Genomic DNA, 21,572 nt, shown 5'->3' with positions numbered 1-21,572 from the left:
ATAAGCGACTTTGGGCTTGTTTTTCTGTAAAGTCGCTCCTAATTATTGCTAGTTGAATGTTGTTGGTTTATTTTTGGGGCTTGTTTCTAAAGTGTAGTTGCTTATTTGGACTTCCATCCTAATGTTATTTAAACCAGTGATTCTCAAAGGACCCCCAAATTAATATGCATTTGTCCATGGACCCTCATCTGAAAATATTTGATGACAGGGTCCCCCATACAAGATTTGTGTTGTTAAAATGTTTAAAAGACTGATTTTTTTTTTTTTTAATAGCCAATCTACAAGCTCACAACACGTTGCATTGCGACATGTTGTGAGCTTGTAGATCGGCTATTTTCAAATAGTCAGTGTATATAGGTTTCTAGTGGTGAAACTTGAAAATCATGCAGCCTTGTAGCTGCTTTTGGGCCTGTTTCGTAGACCTGGCTGCTTGTTTCTCTCGCAGAATCTGGCAACACTGACGCTAATGCTCACAACAATGTGAACAGTCAGAAGGCATACACACAGAGGGAGTTTCAGTGGTAGAAATAGTTGTGTGAAGAAACCCCCCTCATCTTCACACCTGTAGCTCGCCTATAGCACCTATACTGCCCTGCCATTGTAAAGTGCAGTAACTACGTTTTTGGACACACCGACTTATTTGTGTATCCCAAAGGTCAAATTAGCCTTTGTGATTTTGGGGGATACTCAATTACCTCAAGAACAGATGTACAATTAGTGTAATATCACTTATATGCCGATATCTCATTTGGCTGACCAGTTGAATCACTTTTAAACCCATTTTTCAGTGATTTTTTTTTTCGTAGTTACTGCACTTTACCTTGGCAGGGCAGTATAGGCGAGTGTCGGATTGTCTGACAACAACAACAACAAACAAAACTGTGGTTTTGCTATTTATTCACAATGCAATTTGAATCTTAGAGTAAGCTTTTACCTCCTCCAACAAACAACGTCCCTCTTTAGGGCCGTTACGATCATGACAGTTTACTTGACGATAAATTGTGTTTTGGGGATTGAACATTGGATCACATGAATGATTGGCTTCATAAATAAAAGATCCTCAGGGCAGGACAAATAACTTAAATATAAAAGTAAATGACAAACTTTGTCTAGCTTTAAAAAATAAATAAGCTTGTAGATCTGCTATCTTTTTAAACATTTGAAAATGTATGAACATTTTTCAACATGGAAATGATTATGACGATTATGCAAAATCCCTATCCCTCTTCCCTTTGTATTCTCAAGTTATACCTGACTTCAGTTGACAGTTACCGTACTTGGCAACAAAAAGGTGGATTCAGTACTTTTGAGGCATTTTGCATGTCTTCTCTGTGCTTCTGCTGCACCTTGAAAAAGAGCAGATAGAAGAAGAATACATGGCTTAATAATGTAAAGTGTCATGAAAAATGAACGAAAGGGCAATATAATTAATATAATGACTAAATAAAAGAGGTCAGGTCAACACTAAAAAAGCTGCACGATGTGATACTACTTGTCATGTTGGTTACTTCTGATATTTACCCTTTGTGTTAATGGAGGTGGATTGTGTCCTCTGGGAAGACATTGAGATTAATGGTCGTTCTTTTGCATTGTGAATGCATCTTGGTTCTATCCTGATAATGCAATCTATTCTTAGTTTCTTGTTTCTTTCTGCATACTTCGAAGATGGGCTCTTGAGGTAAAAAGAGTAATGAGATGTAAAGACTTTTCTTAAGTGATGCAATGCGTTGTCAGCTTGAAGATCAGTTGTGGTTGGCAAGCGATACTACGGTGTGTATACATTAAATTAAAATAGTGTGAGCTTTAGTTAATGGATGATAGCTGGGGGTGTTGTGAGAGATGTTGTGACTGGGCCCACCATTGTCACACGGCTGGAGCGGGGCTTACCGGGCTCATAGGCTGAAGCAGGAAACCACAATGATCAGCAACACTGCTAGAGCTTTCACCACTACCGCCATCACCAGTGGGTTTCTCATTTCACTTATACCAGTGTCATTCACCGTGTCATCTGCAAAAAGAGTCGAATTATAATATCCATAAGCAATCATTGATTTATGCCTGTGCATACGTTTGCATCATGTAACAGTTTTGGCTATAGTTCAGTTATTCATAGTTTTGACAAGAAGCAGAAGTCAGGAGTCTGACCAACGTCTATTATTCTGGAACTTATAAATCAAAGTAGTAGCCTAGTGAGCCTTGTGTCATGTCTGCTTTATTATTTATATATTCTCCACACAAAGTTGTTTCAGTTAAAGCTGCAATCATTGGGGGGCCCACTTGCCATATCCTCATGGCCCACCAGTTGAGAATGGCTGACTTACACTATGCAGGTAGTAACATGCACAGTAGTTTATCTCTCTGTAATGACTTTTATCGATAGTGAGGTCAGATTGACCACTTGTGCCCTATTTTTAAAAGTAGCAAAAATATGTGTGTTAAAAAATTTAACATTTAGGAAATGTTCAGCTATAATGACATGCCCAAAACAGGAGACACCAGGATAACATTGGCAATTTCACTCCAACCAAGTCACTCAGTTATTATTGGACACCGAAGGCGTTGTTACTACAGTAATCATTTTATCAACCCATTCAATCCGGGAACGCATCTGTGTAAATTTAGAATTTAGCTATAGAGCGTGCCAACGTGTCGTCACCACGGGGGGGCGAGGCATTGGGCGTGGCATTGGGCAATGTTAAGTCAACCTGGTTTTTACCCCTCAAAGATGTCCGCAGCTACCAAAAGACACTTGTTGACGCCCCCTTCAGGATTTTTGGCACGCTCTATAACCATTATTTTATACTTTGGCTTTTAAAAAATAGCAGATATACAAGCTCATAGCTACGAGCTTGTAGATCCGCTATTTTTTAAAAATCGTGAACATTTGTGCAAATCTTTGAATATATATTTTTTTAAAGGGAACATTTGTGACACAAATCTTTGCTTCTAGGGGGGTCCCTGGAACAAAATGATTTGAGATGGGGGTCCGCGGCCAAATACATCATCATTTTGTCCGCTTGACATGAAAAAGTTTGATAACCACTGATATAGCAACATAGTATTTTTTCTTTCAAAAAACTGTTAGGATTTACACCCCGATCTCAAAATATGTTGTTGCAGGTACCTCCAGAAGCAAAGATTTGAGTTACAAATGCTCGCTTTAAAAATATATATATTAAAATATTTGCACAAATTTTCATAGCGTGTAGATCTGACAGAGATGCGTTCCTGGATTGAATGGCTTAAGCCAGTTGATTGCAGACATTATGTCCCATGAGGAATCAGCTCACCTGTGGTGATGAGCAGCTCCCAGTGCTGCTCCCAGAGTCTTGTCCTGCTATATACCTCACAGGTGTAGTTTCCTGAATCCGAGACACCTGCTCTCTTTAACACCAGTGGATAAAAGTGGGCGGCACTCAGACTCATGTTTATGTTGAGCCTGGTACCATTAGGATGGGCGTGGATTTGTCCCTTCCGTGGTGCAACGGTTAACAGCGTCTCCCCGTTCTTCTTCCATACGAGCTGGATGAGGTTGCTCTGTGACTCGTTGGTACAGGGCAGCGTCACCGTGCTGCCAGCCAGCTGGGAGATGATGTCCCCATCTGAGGAAAGTGGAAATTGAATAAACCAAACTTGGTTCTGAAACCTTTTCGTTTCAAGGACACCCACTTTGATATTCATTAGGCCTGGGACCCCCATTATGTAGGGGAAATCCCTAGTGTTCATTTAACTCCTAGAGTGAACAAATGGAACCAAATGGACCCATAAGGGTTCATTTATTTGGTTCCATTTGTTCACTCTCAGAGTTAAATGGTTTGTTGTGTTAATTTTGTAGAGCAGCGATTCCCAACCTGTGGGCCGTGAGAGTATTGCAAGTGTGCCCCAAAAAAAATGGTAAAACACTTAAGATTTTAATAACATAACATTAACTCATTGAGTGCCCAAATTATTAATCTTATTATTAATCTATTTCTGGCCATTACGATTTTATTATTTTTCAAAGTAAAAAAAAAGTGCTTAGGAAGCGAGATACAGCCTTTTTCAGTTATAAGTTAAACAAGGAGTGGATGGAGCTGCAAATTATTATTATTATTATTTTTCTTTTTTTCATTTCATTTTTTTCTATTTTTTACCATAGCGCTAAAACACGTGAAACACGTTAATGGCACTCAATGAGTTAACAGTAATGGCTCTGCACAAGCCTAGTTATCTAACCCTAACCCAAACCACTGGACAGATCAGCGCTAAACTTTGTGACAGAATGCAACAGATGAACCACCACTAATCTTTTTTCCTTCTTTTTTTTATACTTTTTGAAATATTTAACTTGAATTTTATAATGAACAGCAATGGAGCGGTGATTGTGCAGAAACATTGCCCAAAGTTGGAGTCATCATATGCCATAGATGGGTCATAGATGACTCACTCACAGTCCGAGATCCAAATGATTTCCTAGATTTTTTTTCACTATGATACAGATAACTAGGAACTTAAAGTATACTACTCCTCTCATGGAAGTCTGATCACATAACATGAGGTAATTTTTGTACTTTGCTCTAAGGCTGTTGTGTTAAGTGGTCAGATGGGTGGGCACTGGGCTGTAGTCTCTCAAGCAGAAAACTCTTATACAATCTTCCAATGTGTCAGCGAGTCTGTAATTACACCTCCTGAAAGTTGCGAACGGAAAGCTGTCATATTTTTGTCATTTCCTTGCACGAAAATACATTTTAAAATATCTTTCAAATATAGTTTTGAATTAACATTTCTGATAAGCAGCAACCTCGGTACGCTCTGATTAATTTGATTTACAGTAGGATTTATTTACGCGTCTGCAAAGACTAAATGTTAGTGGAGGGGAGGCCGGACATTCACCATATTCTCTCAGCATTTTCAGTGCTTCCGTACGTTGTACTCATAGTTAAGCCCGATCCATACTTCGGCGCGAGACGGAGAGAGTCTCGAGAATAGCAGATCTGCAAGCTCACAAACGCGTCGCAGATACTACGCGTTGTGAGCTTGTTGGTCTGCTATTCCCTGCCGTCCTTCGGGGCACGACACCATCGCGTGACGGACCATAATTTAGGCTTTAGGTGGAAGCATTTGAAAATTGTGTGACCCAGCAGTCTGTCTCGAGGGTCTAGGAGGGCTGTGAACGCTTTCAAGATTTTCGATAGACCCTGATTCAGAAAAGACCGATGCTGCTTTTGGTAAAAGGAATAGTGTGCTCAAAGCTGCACGTTTTACCAGTTAGTGAGAAAATCCAGATTATGCAGCATAGCAGAATCAGCATCCTGTTCATGGCAAAGCATCTAGAATAGATCTCCATTCTACCCTCTGCATGACTGAAACAAAGATTTAAAACTTTTGTTAGAAACTTAATGCTTATTTCATTTGATTTGCTATGATGTTAGTCTCTCTCTCGCTCGCTCGTGTCACCTTCCTAAAATATGTAATTTTTGCCTAAATCAGCTCTTCGTGACACAGGCCACCTCTGGTAAAATCTCCTATATCCTTTAAAAATGTGTAATAAGTAGTATAATGGCCTATGTCAAGAGTTTGACCTAGGCCATTTTATGTTGCCTAAGTCAAAGAAAATGTGAAGTCTACTCCAGAAATAATTTGGCCTAAGTCAGATTTACAATAACCTAAGTCAAAACACAAATTGGCCTAAGACATTTAATCCTCTTATTTTACATAACTGACAGACAGCGTTATTTGTATGTCAATAGTTATTGTTACAAACGTTTTGGGTGAAATGATTAAGAAATATCATATTTTGTCTTGATTCAGTTTTTTTTTTGGTTTTCTGTAAAACTTTAAAAAATTACATATGCCATTATTTTAGCAAGGTGATGATATACATAATGCGTTATAATAACGATATAATAACTTACCAACAATGCTTTGTCTGCTTCTAATTGGTTTTCTGGAAAGGCAAGATGCTAGCGTTAGACGATTGATTCAGTCCCACCTTATGTATAGTAAATAATGTCAGTAAATGTGCACAGGATGAGACCTAGTGGCCAGGAGGTCACACAGGAAGTGTGTGTGTGAGTGAGTGTGTGAGTGTGTGAGTTTGTGTGTGGGCCGGCCTTGGAGTCACCACAATCACATCTATACTACAATGACAATCGGCAAACTTGCTGTAACTGGGAAATTGTCAGTGGGAAATTGTCAGTTTGTCCGTTTGTCAGTTGCATGTTAGGTTTCGCTTTTGGTTTGCATGATGCAGTTAGGTTTCGCTTTCGGTTTGCATGCTGCAGTTAGGTTTCGCTTTCGTTTTGCGCGTTGCCAAATCATGTGCGAGAAACAAGCACCGGTGTTGCAAGGAACGTCTACACGCTCTTCTGTCTCTGTCTCCGATGTGCGGGCCAGGCTACTAGACGGGAGGGCCGCGACCTTCTAGTTACATACAGTAGATATACCTTGTGTGCGTAGTTGACATTTTGGGCTCACGGTGGTGCTAGAGGAAAGGCCATATTAGGTCATGAAAACCAGGAGCAGCTTGAGGAGTGACAGAGCCCATTCTTCATGTCCTCATAAAAGAACAATTAGATTTGATTAGATCAAAAATGGGCAAAGTTGCCCTTTATAACCACTTAAGCTCTGTTTACTTCATAGCACGAAGATAGCCGATCTATAAGCTCACAACACGTCACAAAGTCATCTTGTAGATCTGATATTTTCTGATAATGTCTGATTTTTTTTTGCCAGGCTGAAAGTGGTTAAACATACTTCAATTTAGTGACTAGGTCTGAAATTCATTGTAGAAGGTCTTGAAAGCGCAGTATTGCTGGTGCACAATGAGGTATCCTAGTATCCACCCTATAAACAATAAACATACATGATTATTCCCTTTCTCATTTCCCTACATGTCGTTGCTGTCGGGTGGAAACCTCGTATGTCCATGGCAATAATAGCACATATAGAGAAGTTGAAATATGGAGATGCAAGTTTTCTGCCCGACAGCAACGATATGTGTATTTCACTGGAGTCTACAGGAGAATGATTAATGAGTACATTTGACTCCTAAACACATTTGTCTGAATAGAGGTCCTTACACACAGGGAGCGTTTATTTCGTGCAATTTATTCACAATAATTTAAACCGCCGTTTGTGCCATGGCAACATCCACGCAGAGCGTGAATATTGTGCTGCAAATAAAGTGACAGTTTGTGATGACCTCATGCTATGACCTCATGTTATGTGACACACACACACACACACACACACACACACACACACATACACACAAGATACATACATCAGAGATACTAGTTCAAAGACACACAAAAAGCTGAATTTGAAGATATCGTTGCTGTGGGGTGGAGACCTCATATGTCCAAAATATTAAAAAAGCAGATCTACAAGCTCAAAAGCGGTTTGAGTTTGTAGATTGGCTATTTTTGCTACTTTTGTGTGACGTATAATCAAGTAGAGCATAAATTCATGAAAAACCTTAAAAAAGCAACGACTATTAATTCGAAATTCTGATTGTTGGCTTAATTACAGATAAATGTATATATTTAAGACACTCGCTCAAACCTGTGCATTTCACACCATGCACTATACAGTACATGATTACAGACATTAGCCTATATTACACACACACACACACACACTCGAGTCTAATGTCATAGTATTGTGTTAGCATGGATCTTCTCTTCCTGCAGTTTTAAACCACATTAACACAGGAACATTTAGACTGTAATTACATCACCATTTGTCTTTCCTTAAGCTGTGTGTGTGTGTGTGTGTGTGTGTGTGTGTGTGTGTGTGTGTGTGTGTGTGTGTGTGTGTGTGTGTGTGTGTGTGTGTGTGTGTGTGTGTGTGTGTGTGTGTGTGTGTGTGTGTGTGTGTGTGTGTGTGTGTGTGTGTGTGTGTGTGTGTGTGTGTGTGTGTGTGTGTGTGTGTGTGTGTGTGTGTGTGTGTGTGCGTGCGTGCGTGCGTGCGTGCGCGCGCGCGCGCGCGCGCGTGCGTGCGTGGGGTATAGTATACTTGTGAGGACCAAATATCCCCACAATTATTGTATAATTTGAGCAATAGGCATCGTGAGGAGCATTTTCCTGGACCTCACAAGAGAAATGGTGGTTTTATAGTTGAAGACAATGTTTAGAGTTAGGCTTACGGTTAGGAAAAGATTCAGGTTGTGGTCACTGGTTAGGATAAGGCATTTAGAGGTTGGGGTTACAGTTTGTTATACATACATACATTATACATTATGCGGCAATGTCACACACTTAAAAATAGCTGATCTACTTTTTTATTTTTTTTCCCTGCTATTTTCAATGCTGTCCTAAGATTTTTATGTCCTCACAAGTATATCAATAGAAACGTGTGTGTGTGTGTGTGTGTGTGTGTGTGTGTGGCGTGGCGTGGGTGTGTCTGTGCACGCATGTGGATGTGTGTATCTGTTTATGACTTTGTTGTGTGTGTGTGTTTTTCACATCTCTGTGTGTGTGCAGCATAATGTATTAAATCAGATATTGATCCTTACTAATGGAGCTGCACAAAAGAAGCCTTTTCATTTGCACTGATTAGCCATCAGCCACAAACGCACACACACACACACACACACACAAACACACACACACACACACACACACACACACACACACACACACATACACACATACACACTCACTCTCTCTCACACACACTCTCACACTCCTTGGCACGAAAACTACTGATTTACAATGCATTTGTAGAATCGGCCTCAGGTCTTAATGGGTTAATGTGCAAGGACACTCGCATTCCTCGATACGCACGCACGCACACCCATAACACAGCAACAGTATTGAATATGGCTCTAACTAGGGGTGTGCCTTTTTTTTTTGGCAATAATAATAATGCAAAAACAAAAGTATTTGTTTGCATTTGCTTCCCCCCCCCATATATTTTCATAAGCTTTCCCCCCCCCCCCCCCCACATATTTTCATAATAAAAAAGTGCCATATATCGTATCGATATCGTGAGCCCAATATCGTGTATCGCATTGTGAAATTAGTGTATTGGCACACCCCTAGCTCTAACCAAATTTAGCTTGTGTTTGTTTTAAAAGGAATTCAAATGAACCATAATGTAGCCTCTGATACATCATTTAGTTCTAGTACTCTGTCTCAGCCTAAAAAAAAGAGACTGGTAAATGGTAGACTGCAGCTTCGTAGCTGTCAGTGTGAATGCAGCATTAGGGTGATCACTATTTATGGACCAAACATTGCTATTCCATGTCTCCTGTGGAAAGTGGCAAAGCATGTTTTCAAACACCCTGTGGGGTCTGAAGACCCATTTTTGATCATTGACAGTTATACTACTGTTCATTCATCAATGGATGGAAGCATTTGTTTTTTTAATCAGAAGGGGGGGGGGGGTTACATCGATGGAACGGATCAGCAGAGTTTACTTTGCAGATGATTTAAAACAGGCCTTCCCTGAAACTGCGTCGAGAAACAACCATTTCAATCAAAACTTAAAAAGAGAGGACTAATTAAAACAGACAAGACTGTGTTGTTACCATTGCTATAGAATCTTAACACCCAACAACAACTTCCTGTCCTGTTCAGTGCTGATCAGAGGTCTTCTCATATCCACCCAGGTATTCTACACAATGATAAATTGACCTGAGACCCGCGGTAATAGAATGGGTCCCGACCCGGACCCGATAGACAATAATAAACTTGCTTTTGTTGTGAAAGTTTAAAAAAAATCTAGAAAATCTTTGAACATTTTTGAATAGCTTTGAAAATGTTTACACAAATCCTCTCTTATGGCGGTTCCTGGCACAAAATATTTTCAGATGGGGTTAATTTGGTTGTCCTTGATATGAAAAAGTTTGAGAACCACTTGTTTAGACAACCACATGTCTCCTCCAGAAGCTGCTGCTTCTTTTCACCTGACAGTGAGGATGGAGTTTCACTGGGATGGCATAATGCATGCAGAGGAATACACCATCCTTCCCGCTTCGCTCCCCGCTGTTCAGTTATAAAGTGAAACTCAGGCCTTGATTACACGCTTATACGCATTTCAATATTTTTCAAAACAAATATTTTCGATCTCCGTAATTTCTTTAAAATAATTAATGTCCACACGATGTTAGTTTAGTTTGTGTAGGCCTTAACCCATTAAGACCTGAAGCCGATTCTACATGTCTCCTAAATCCCAACAGTATTCTGAAAAACGTATGTGTCTATATCAGTGGTGCTCAATATTTTTCATGTCAAGGACCCCCAGAATTATATGTATTTGGCCCCGGATCCCCCTCTCAAAATATGTTGTTCCAGGGACCCCCAGAAACAAAGATTTTAGTTAAAAATGTTCGCTTTAAAAATGTATATATTCAAACATTTGCACACATTTTCACTATTTTTCAAAAATAGCAGATCTACAAGCTCATAGTGCGGCACTCGGTGCCGCGCTATGAGCTTGTATATCTGCTATTTTTTAATAGCCAAAGTGTAAAATAATGCTTTTTAGCTCAAATAAAAAAATGACAGATGCGTTCCAGGTCTTAATGGGTTAAACTAAGGTCGCAGTTGGGGTTATTCCAAATCAGTCGTATCTGTCGGACATTAAGCTGTGGACTAAGAAATATTCGGTGCAGCATTCACCTTTGCTCGCTGGTTAAGTGGTACAGTTGATCTTATAAATGTGTGATTAGTCCTAACAGTTCCAACCAAACATAAACAACCCGGTACATATCCACCATTATTGTTGTCGTGTCCAGGTGCACGCAACAATGGGCATGCGCAAATTGGGCTCCATTCCATTTTACATGTCTGCACGGTTACACTGAAACTGATATTTTTGAAAATCTTTTACCTGTTTACAAACCAAACGGAGTGGATGAGAGGCTAGCCTCGTTCCCAGCCTTACTCATCTCCGAGGAGAAAATCCTGGTCATGACTGTGGCTACAGGGGTGGGACTTCCGTATGTATTTCCCCCGGAAACGATCGTTGTCGACCAATCACAACACTCGTTTCATTCACGGAGAATGTAAACAAGATTTGTAAAGCTAGTGTGGACACGACCTCACTTGACCAGTGTAATTCAGTTAATGTTCCTACCCAGCATTCATTTGGGCAGAAGACAGGGAGACAGCTTTGACAGATCGCCAGTCTAAATCATGGCCAACACTCAGACTTGCAAATACATTCACACCTAGAGAACATATATCACTTTATTCACCAAGTACAATTCATTAAACAGACTTTTGGCTTGAGGAGAAGGTGTAGGTCAGGGTATATGCACACCGTTACTGATGAATGAGCACAAGAGCATGCTTCAAACTAGTGGTTCTCAAACTGTTTTGTGTCAAGGACCCCCACATTGATATTTATTTGGCCACGGAACCCCATCTGAAAATGCATTTGCCAGGGACCCCCAGAAGAGAAGATGTAAACATCTTCCAAACATTTTCAAGATCTTTCCAAAATGTTTCAAAAATAGCAGATGTACAAGCCTCGCAGCGCGTCACAAAGTGACACGTTGTGAGCTTGTAGATCTGGTATTTTTTGAATAGCCAACATAATAGGTTAAAATTATTTTGATGCTATTTTAACTACTTTTGCTGGGGACCCCCTGCAACCCCCCCAAGGACCCCTTGGGGGTCCCCGGACCCCACTTTGAGAACCACTGCTTTAAACCTCTCTGGTGTAAAAACTTCACAGCAGCATTCATCAGTATAAGACCTAGAAAGGACAGATCATTACAATGTGGGCAGAGGAACGGGGAGGATACTTACTTTAAGCCCTTGAACCCATGGAACCCAAGTTCTCAATCACCATGACTGATTTCAGTCATTTGGTTAGAGGCCAGCATGTCTTTCTCTTGGCTTGTAAATGTAATGCCTGATTTACATTTGGTTGCACGCCAGGTCGTGCACAAACAAATAGCAGATCTACTCCTGTACAAGCTCTCAAGCATCACAGTGCGAAGCTTGTGAGCTTGTAGATCGACTGTTGACGGTGCTGGCGCACTAGCTTACATATGAATCGCACTACTGCTCTGTAAATGCACTACCTCAGTGATTTACAACCTTTTTAGTTTCAAGGACCCCCAGTTTGATATGCACTAGTCCACAGACCCTCATTTGATAACGATGTGTAGCTCTGGGAACCCCAGTACACAGTTTAAAATAAAATCCTAAATAATTTAACTCCAATCTGAGTTAACTCGAGCCCTTTATGGGTGGGAGTTACAGACCCACAAGGGCCCATTTAGTTCCTAACTACCAGTCATTTAGCTCCCACATTGAGAACCAGTGGACTACAGTACATTCTGTACTCAAAACATGGTTAGAATTATTACATAGAATTGGCCAGCTTTAAGGATTGAATGCAGGAAGCACTTGCAGTGAGCTGACAGTTCTAGCCACTTAGCTGGAGAGGAAATGGACGGCTATTAATTCTCTGTCGGGTGGAAGAGACACATAAATTATACTTTATAAAGGAGATGAAAGGAGAGAGTTATTCTTTTTGTGGTTCTCTAAGTAGACCCCGGGGACCGCCAGGGGTCCTTGAGGGAGTTTCCGGGGGGTCCCCGGTAAATGTGTTAATATAGCATCAAAATCACTTTAACCCTATGTACATCGGCTATTTGAAAATAGCCGATCTACAAGCTCACGACACATTGCGACACATTGTGAGCTTCTAGATCGTCTTTTTTTCACATTTTGTATTCACTAATCTTGTATGGCACAAAATATTTTCAGATGGGGGTCCGTGGCCAACTACATATTCATTTGGAGGTCCTTACACTGGGCCCAGGGGATGGTCAGATGTAGTGAAATGTCAACAACCTGGAGTTCCACCAAACATATCCAGGCCTCATTCAGTTCTCCAAAAAAATTCTTAAATTTAATCTAGGATACACATAACTTATTTATTATGCGTGGGAGTTAGTTATTGAGTAGATATGACATGACTACACATCACTAATTAGTCTTTTAAGATGACCTTACATTAGCACAATAAAATCTTCCCCTTGATCATTTTACAAGAAAACACTTAAGCTTGACTGGCTTCCTTATACACCAAGCACACATAAATACACATAACATCTTGACAAGTGTTATGGCTTTTTGGCTATGCAATACGTACACTACTTTGAAGATTGCTTTTCAATATGATATACAGTTCTATGTGCACGTATTACTTTGAGGGAAACGTCATATTGTTGTATAGACTACCTTTAATCATGGAAGTGCATTGCACACCTGCAGCAGTGTTAACTCAGGACACTGTAAAGTTGAAACTATTTTTCATAAACTATAGAAATCAGACCACAGAGACTCATTTCACTCCTGCACAACCACTTCCTACACCCCAACAGGCACCATGGGCCATAGTGAATATAATAGCTAGGGCATTATAAATAATGTCTTAACATTATTATCGCATTATGTACACATTAAAATCACCTCCCTGGAGACTTAGACTTGCCCTGCAGTAGCTCTGCTGCCTTTTTAATCATGTTAAATAATGCTAAATGCCAGTACAGTATACTTAATGTCAGCACAATGGAATCTTACCCTATAGACTCGATGTTTTGTCAAAAAGCACTCTCGCCCACAGCACCGTAGGTTATTAAAGCCATGCATCAGGCACTGAACTGTACTAATGTATCGGGCAGGATGCCTTGCTCTTACTGTAGTAGAATTAGGAATGCAGACAGGAGAGTGCCAGTCATACTGCTTGTTTCTTATACAGTAGGAAGTATTTGTGAGCTTAGATTCTCCATATTGTTGGCGGAAAAAAGAGAATCAATAAAGAGGCCATTTGGTTGCATCATGCACTTCGGTTGAGTAATATGCTGAGAAAGCTAAAAGCCACTGTGTAGACTTTAAATTACGAATCGATATTAAGACTGAATCAAATAAACTATCATTATGTATATTGGCCGGTGCCGTTTGGCACAGGCCTACTCTGGAACGATGCACGTTGGAAAAGCATGCCCACCCAGTTATGCAATATCCCTTGTCAGAGTACAGGTTGTACTCTGTACCCGTCCGTCCGTCCGTCCGTCCGTCTCTCTGTCTGTCCCCCTTTATGCCCATATGTGGAGTTCCGTGTCAGGCATGCCTAAATATGGAGTCTACTGTGACGTATTCTTTGGGAGATCCAATGATCCAACCGACTTCCCCCTAGGCGCATCATGCCCTCAGGTCCACTGTGATACACACGGCGAATTTTGATCCGACCGATATGGGCATATCGGTCGGATCTGCGGTTCTGCACAACCGCCTATCCGACCAACTTGACACCAGGCACGGCGAGATACGTGAAACTACAGACACACAGACAGACAGACAGACAGCTTTTGCTCATTTATTGTAGAATTCCTGTTGTAAGTCTGTCAAACTATCCTCTCCAGAATAGAGAGAGAGAGAGAGAGAGAGATAGATAGATGGATAGATATACCTTTATCTAATAAACAAAGAAATGATTGGCATATTTAATAACTTCATACTAATGGAAATAGCCAATCTGCACCTTGTAGATCTGTATTTCCGCAGTTTTTTAAAAATATTTGATAATGTATGAACATTGTTCAACATGGATACGATTATGACGGTTATGCAAAAATAATGGTGATTATCTGAAATAATTGCCATTATGTAACAATTGTGACAGGCCTAGCCAGTAGCCACTAGCCTTTATTAATGTTGATCATGGAAATGATCTGAGGCGCCATCAACAATGAAGTCATTCATTTTGAAAAGGTTTTGTTATTCAGAAGTCTGTTCTTCATGTTTGTTCAGGGAAGACAAAAAGACCAGCAGGCAAACTTCCACTCCCAACAGTTTAAGACCTCTGCCAAAGAGATCTGAAATTAGATCTACAAAGAAAACTGCTATGATGATGGATGTTGTTAATTACAAAAGTTAACTAAAGCTATGGGCCATTGTGTCGCGCAGTGTGGAAAAAGGCATTCACAAAACCTTATCTACAGTACCTGCTGTATCGCAAATTCTATTCTAGCAGATAACCTTGGAGGATACTCTCCCTTTCAAAAATGTTTTTTAATCTTAGCACTCAGGCATTTTCTGAGCTTTGGATTTGACCTTGCACATCCTGATATCTTCCCTGCCGTAATGGTGGTTGCTTGTAATATACTGTAGATTATGTGGAATTTGTGAAATGTTTGTCTGTTGTTAACACCTGTTTCAATTTCTGGATGATGGTGTGAGGACAAAATGTTACATGTAATGTACGTCCCTTTGTTACTGCATTTTACACCTTAGAATATATATTTTTAATTCCTTATTCAAACACCGTTAACAAGCACACACACACTTGGGTAGTCAGTCTCTACTGTTAACTTAGTGCTGCTTCACCGTTGGCTTTTTTGATCGATTTTTGATTGAATACTTCATTAACAGTTTGCAAAAAAAGGCATGGTGGCACAGATTTATACAAAAGAATGCTAAACGGATAACCAAAAGAAGCCCCCTGGGGTTGTTTCCATTAAGGTCCAGCTTTGTGTCCATAAACCTTCATCTGGTGTTGCCATACAGTGCGTCCTGTGTGACTGTGTGATCAGATCAGAGCACTAAAATACTAGATGAGGCGCACCACCTCCATTTTTGGCAAAGAGATTTGGTGTAGACGGAAAAAAAGCGGTCCAACTACTGTTGCAACCCTACTAGAGGGTTTAAGTGGTTCACACTTGTTCTTTATTTCCCCTTAAATGCTTTTTTGTGCCTCGTAAAGCACTTTGAATTGTTTATGAAAATGTGCTGCTGTACCAATGCGTGTGCCTTGCCTCCTCGTGTGTCCAGGGAGAGATGAGACCATGCAGCCGGCAAAGCCGTCCTTCCTGCAGTACTTTGAACAGAAAGAGAAGGAGGCCAACAGTCACAACGACGCAGGAGGAGGAGGAGGACGAGAAAACAACAAGCAGGCTACAGAGGGAGACCTGGAGGTGGTGAGTACAGGTTACAGGTTGTGGCTAATGGCTTCTAAAATCCACTGTCTGCTTAGAATCACAGTCAACTTCATTTGTCACATCACAGGTGTAAAGAAGTGGGTGAAATTAGTTTTTGTGAAAGCACCATCGTTTCTGTTGTTTTCAGGAAGATATCTACATATAGCATAATCTGGCTGCCTGGTACAGTGTGTACATGCGGTTAGACATAAGGTGCATAAGGTTAGACACAAAGGTGGTAGCACTTCGGTAGGTCCATATAGCAGCAGGTATGTACACGAGATTAGACATTAAGGTGCTAAAGAGTATCGGCACATTCCACATGAGGTAAAGTGCAAACAGAGTATCAACATATTTATCAGGTTCAACCACATAGTCCACAGGGGCTGTAACTTCCACAGGTAAAATCCACATGGTAGATTTACATACTGTACAAGTAAAAGGGAAGTCCAAGGCCAGCCAGGTGACAGGCGGTGGTCAGGCCTTGTTCAACAGGTTAGACAGTGACTTGGGATCATGGAGGAGGAATGCTGGGCAAGGTGCATCAAGTGGGCTTTTCGAGTGTGCTATTACACCCACACTTTTTCTTCGGTTGGCTGTCTCAGCAACCTCCAGTGAATTTAGATTATGTTAAACGTAATGTGTCGTGTAACTTTATTGTTTACAATGTCCTCACAGGAATGGAAGGAAACAAAGTGTTATGCATACCTGATCGGCTCCGAGACGGGTGCGTAGGCGGGGATCAACGTATGAGAATGAAATAAAATGACCCGCATACCGTCTGCACTTGCACAATAGGAACACCTGAAGAATGCCTGATGAAGGTCTATGTGACTGCAACGTTGCTTAAATAATACGAGTTTTCCTATTGTGCGCGCAGACGGTGTGCACCGTAAAATTTTATTTTATTCTCACAGGAATAGAGAAATTACAAGTAAGCCAGATGGGGAGGTCATCTTCGGTTTCTGCACAAATTCTGTGCCGTTATGCACACTTCGTAAGTGATTTCTAACAAAACAAGCATAATTATATGCTGTTTTTGACTGTTGGATGGTACAAAACGTGCCTGAGTGAGAGCCTAACCTTCTCTAAAACTTTGCTGTACACTTAATTACCACTTACTTAATTACTTACTGTCTCCGGTGTTCAAACTTTTGTCACCCACTGTGCCTTAGTGTCCTGGCTCTCTCCACTTTTGGCAGTACCTCGATTTCAGAAATGTCATGTAAACAAGAGTACTGGTTGTTGGGAGGCACACATTATACCTTCTTCCATTACTCACTTTAATCACATTCTGCTGTTGTGGTAATAAAGTAGGGCTGAAATAAAGGTATCTAGAGAACAATACTACTTCTAAAAAAAGGTAGACTGCATCTGCAGAGATAGTGGGGTTGTGTGAAATACTGAGAAACAGATATTTTTGCAGAGACATGGAAGCAGCTTACTCAAACTGCTAATTTAGTTTTTGTCACTTATGTGTCTCTAAGCATCAGTTTGAAGCCAGGTAATCTACCCAGCTTCACCTTGGTCCCAAAGGGAATAGACTCTGTCATGCTTAAATAGAGAGTGTGTGTGTGTGTGTGTGTGTGTGTGTGTGTGTGTGTGTGTGTGTGTGTGTGTGTGCGCGTGCGCATGACATGACATTTTTGCTAGTAGACGTATAACACAAAATGTTACTCACACGTACAGTACACACACCACTCTAATACATTCGCACACACTGAGTGGTCTTCATTTGATGTATAATACACACTTCATTACGTTTAATGTGTCACCCAGTCTCTGTGTCACATAAAGATACACGAGCGCACACACACACATCAATATGACATCGCTGTCACACACAAAAAAGTCATGTTACAGTAGCGGTACCACAGTCAAACGAATGAAAGCACTCACACTCACACACACTAAGGTGTATTATACTTTTATGCAGTAACACATGGCCTCATGTTTAATAGATGCAGCTCACAGTGGCAGGTGACATGAGCACGCTATCATCTTCAATAGCAACACCACACAGTACATGAACAGAATTGGGTCACTAGCCAGCGCTGTTATTTTCTCATTTGCAGTTGTTTGTGGGTAATTAATACGCGTTCTCATGAATATTCTACATTATAATCTAACACTGTGCTTAAAATATTAACATTATTTACAGAAAACATACATATACAGATACATATTTTTTTGGGTCCTTGACATGAAAAAGTTTGTGATGTAGTGCACTACATAGCAGAATTAAACAGATCCAATGTTTTGGTACTTTGTGCATTCCATTAGACTTCTGTGGAGTTTTATATTACTTTGAAGCATCTTGTTGACAGCTCTGTGCTGACAGTAAGGAGAGGGCTCTAATTTTAGACTTGTAAGCAGGAGCCATTTCTGTTATTGGGGCAATATGTTGATGGCGAGCACAGCCAGTGTGCAACGTAAAACCCTCTCTGTGGTGGTGTTTCTGGTGTATTTGTAAACAAGATTTTTTAATACGCTTTTTTCCCCCCTTATATCAATAAAAATCACACCCAGTGTGAAGAGAGTGGTGCCTTTCATAAGTTCATTTCATTAGTTACTTTTTACAGACTTTGATGACTTCAATGTATTTTTACTAATTTTAAGTACTTTAAAATGTTTGTACAGATTTGTACGTGTTTTTACTCATTTTAACATATTTTAAGTATTTTTACGCATTTTAAGTATTTTTACTCATTTAAAGTATTTTTACTCAGTTTAGGAACTTTAAAGTATTTTTACTAATATTTAAGTATTTTTACTCATTTTAAGTTTTTTTACTCATTTTAAGTATTTTTACTCAAAAGTGTGTGTGTGTGTGTGTGTGTGTACTGTACCGTACTGTACTGTACGTACTGTACTGTACTGTACTGTACCTGTACTGTACCTGTACTGTACGTACTGTACTGTACGTACTGTACATACTGTACTGTACTGTACGGTCTGTACTGTACTGTACGTACTGTACTGTACTGTACTGTACGGTCTGTACTGTACTGTACTGTACTGTACTGTACTGTACGGTCTGTACTGTACGGTCTGTACTGTACTGTACTGTACTCTGCGGTCTGTACTGTACTGTACCTCTACCTGTACCTGTACTGTACTGTACTGTACTGTACTATACTGTACTGTACTGTACTGTACTGTACTGTACTGTACTGTACGGTCTGTACTGTACTGTACGGTCTGTACTGTACGGTCTGTACTGTACTGTACTGTACCTGTACTGTACTGTACCTGTACTGTACGGTCTGTACTGTACTGTACGTACTGTACTGTACGGTCTGTACTGTACCTGTACCGTACTGTACTGTACGGTACGGTACTGTACGGTACTGTACTGTACTGTACTGTACTGTACGGTCTGTACTGTACTGTACCTGTACCTGTATGGTTGCATCTTTGTGTTGCAATCAGCCGTAGCTGTTGAGGCTGTGCTCAAACATACAGAGAGGCCGTGCTCATACGGACACACATACGGACACACAGACGGACACACAGACACACAGACACGGTCAAATGTAGGAGTGGTTGGCACCACTCAAAAAGCAAGTCTTTTGCGCACCTACAAAGGCGACGGGTGCGGAGGAGAAGACCAGATGAGGGCCCCAATGTAATGAAAGAAAAAACTCTGTGTTCAAATGCAAGAATTATTTAATTCTTATATATCAACAAAAATATAATATAATATAAATGTATACTGACACAAAATAATATATCAAATGTATACTGACACAAAATATGTTCAGATGGGGGTCCTTGACGTGAACAAGTTTGAGAGGCTGTATAGGGCAGGTGGTAAAAAGAACACGGAAGCAAAAGAAGAAAACAAAAAGGACTGAAATGAAAACATTGACAGATGGACAGCAAATTTGTAATTTATGCAGGTAGGACAAACTAAATGTACATTGGTGGCTTATGATAATGTCCCAATAAAAACTAAATGTAATCCCAACAAAACAAATCAGGCTGAAGATGTAGCTGAGCTGCGTTAAATGCATTTACTTGGTACTTTTTCATAGTACAGTCTGTCTATGCATGTCTTATGTTTATTCCTTAAGTCATTGGTTCTCAAAGTGGGGTCCTTGGCAGGGTACCAGGCGGTCCCCAGCTAAATAAATTGATATAGCATCACAATCATGTTAACCACTTTAACCATTAATTTATACTTTGGCTATTCAAAAATAGCAGATACACAAGTTCATAGAGGGGCACTGAGTGCCGCGCTATGAGCTTATATATATTTTTAAAGCCAACATTTGTAACGCAAATGTTTGCTTCTGGGGGTCCCTGGAACAAAATATTTTGAGATGGAGGTCCGTGGCCAAATACATATAATTTTGGGGACATGAAAGAGTTTGAGAACCACTGCCTTAGGTGTCATTCAGGGGGTGAATACTCTCTTACATAAGCCTCAGGCTTTGATGACATACAGTATTCTGGCTGTATAATATCTCTGCTGTGTATTCTTTAGTACTGGTTTCAATGTTTTTGGGGTGGTCAAAATCTCAAGGCACACCTGCATTTATTGTGAAAATAGCTGCTCTACAAGCTCACTGTAGATCTGCTATTTTCTAAAATCTTTGAACATTTGTGGAAAGTAATACAAATAAATGAACTAATAATAAAGATTTTGCTTATAATCCCCAAAATACACTAGACTCCAGGATGAGAGTGGCTAAAATATATATCGTCTCTGTTGGGTGGAACCCTCATATGTCCAAAACTGTTACTTTTCAGGATTCAAATTCAAAAGTAGCAGATAACTTTCAAACAGTAACTTTCAAAATGGTCATCCTGTACAACCTCCAATCCAAGATTATGAAAACAAATAATGTTCCCCTTGGCCGCCAATTGAATATCACTGGTGTAGATAGTAGCCTATATGCTAAATGTCCTATCTAAGATAGAAGTCTTGTGTGGTGTGTGTGCATACCACACATAGAAATAAATTTTGTTTAGAAGTTGTGTTTAGAACAAAAGTTCTGTGTGTGCGTGCAGCAGCGTATTTATTCAGTGCTTGTTCATAAGCCTGATTGCAGCCAAGAAGGAAAGTACTCCATAGTCTTTTAGTCCTGTGCTATATGAGTCTTCATAATGTAGTTGCTGTACTCCATTGTTTGTGTTGTGGTAGCTGTACAACATGTGGAGGGAGAGCGAGCGAGCACACACACACACACACACACACACACACACACACACACACACACACACACACACACACACACACACACACACACACACACACACACACACACACACATGTGCATTATACATGAACTACAGGTCACTGACAGTCACTGCAGCACTCTGCTCTTCAACATGCTTCCATTCAATTCCATTTATTATTTCTGTTGTTGCTACCTCTTGTTCTTTGTCTCTCTCCCTTTTCTCATGTCACCACAGTCTTCAGCCACTGGAGTAGTGTTGTGGTGTTTACGTGCAGAAACACACTGCCCTCTCGCTGTGCTTTCACTGTTTGTTTTGGTAGCCCAAAAACATCCCTGTCTACCAAAACAAACAGTGAAAACATCACAATACAGCTAGAGAGGAAGGTGGCTGATAACTGCTGGTATAGAGGGAAATGATGGGTAGAAATGCATGCTATGTTTTGTTATGTAAACGCAGGGCA

At 40.4% G+C, this 21,572-nt stretch overlaps 2 protein-coding genes across 4 annotated transcripts in view; one reads left to right on the top strand and one right to left on the bottom strand.

Annotated features, from left to right (window-relative positions):
- Positions 1 to 21,572, top strand: part of LOC308082585 (serine/threonine-protein kinase 4-like) — a 47,449-nt gene that overhangs the window by 19,585 nt on the left and 6,292 nt on the right. For both annotated transcript variants that reach the window (XM_080424412.1, XM_080424413.1), the window contains exon 11: positions 15,780 to 15,925. In XM_080424412.1, the coding sequence (XP_080280538.1) occupies positions 15,780 to 15,925 (146 nt within the window). The remainder of the gene's footprint in view (positions 1 to 15,779; positions 15,926 to 21,572) is intronic.
- Positions 1,291 to 5,962, bottom strand: LOC308082586 (uncharacterized protein). 2 transcript variants are annotated; one of them, XR_013932938.1, is made up of 6 exons: positions 5,895 to 5,962; positions 5,245 to 5,342; positions 3,291 to 3,602; positions 1,859 to 2,008; positions 1,522 to 1,552; positions 1,291 to 1,340 (listed from the first exon to the last, which is right to left on the bottom strand). XR_013932938.1 is itself a non-coding variant. In XM_080424414.1 (5 exons), exons 2-4 carry the CDS (start codon positions 5,324 to 5,326, stop codon positions 1,893 to 1,895), a joined length of 510 nt encoding a protein of 169 aa, XP_080280540.1. In that variant the 5' UTR covers positions 5,327 to 5,342; positions 5,895 to 5,962; the 3' UTR covers positions 1,308 to 1,346; positions 1,888 to 1,892. The 2 variants fall into 2 exon arrangements, 1 of the variants encoding a protein (XP_080280540.1); XM_080424414.1 differs by lacking the exon at positions 1,522 to 1,552 and having other exon boundaries at positions 1,308 to 1,346; positions 1,888 to 2,008.

This window comes from Gymnoscopelus braueri, assembly GCF_963280865.1.
Source record: "Gymnoscopelus braueri genome assembly, chromosome: 3".
NCBI lineage: Eukaryota > Metazoa > Chordata > Actinopteri > Myctophiformes > Myctophidae > Gymnoscopelus > Gymnoscopelus braueri.
This window is presented reverse-complemented; position numbering and strand designations above follow the sequence as displayed.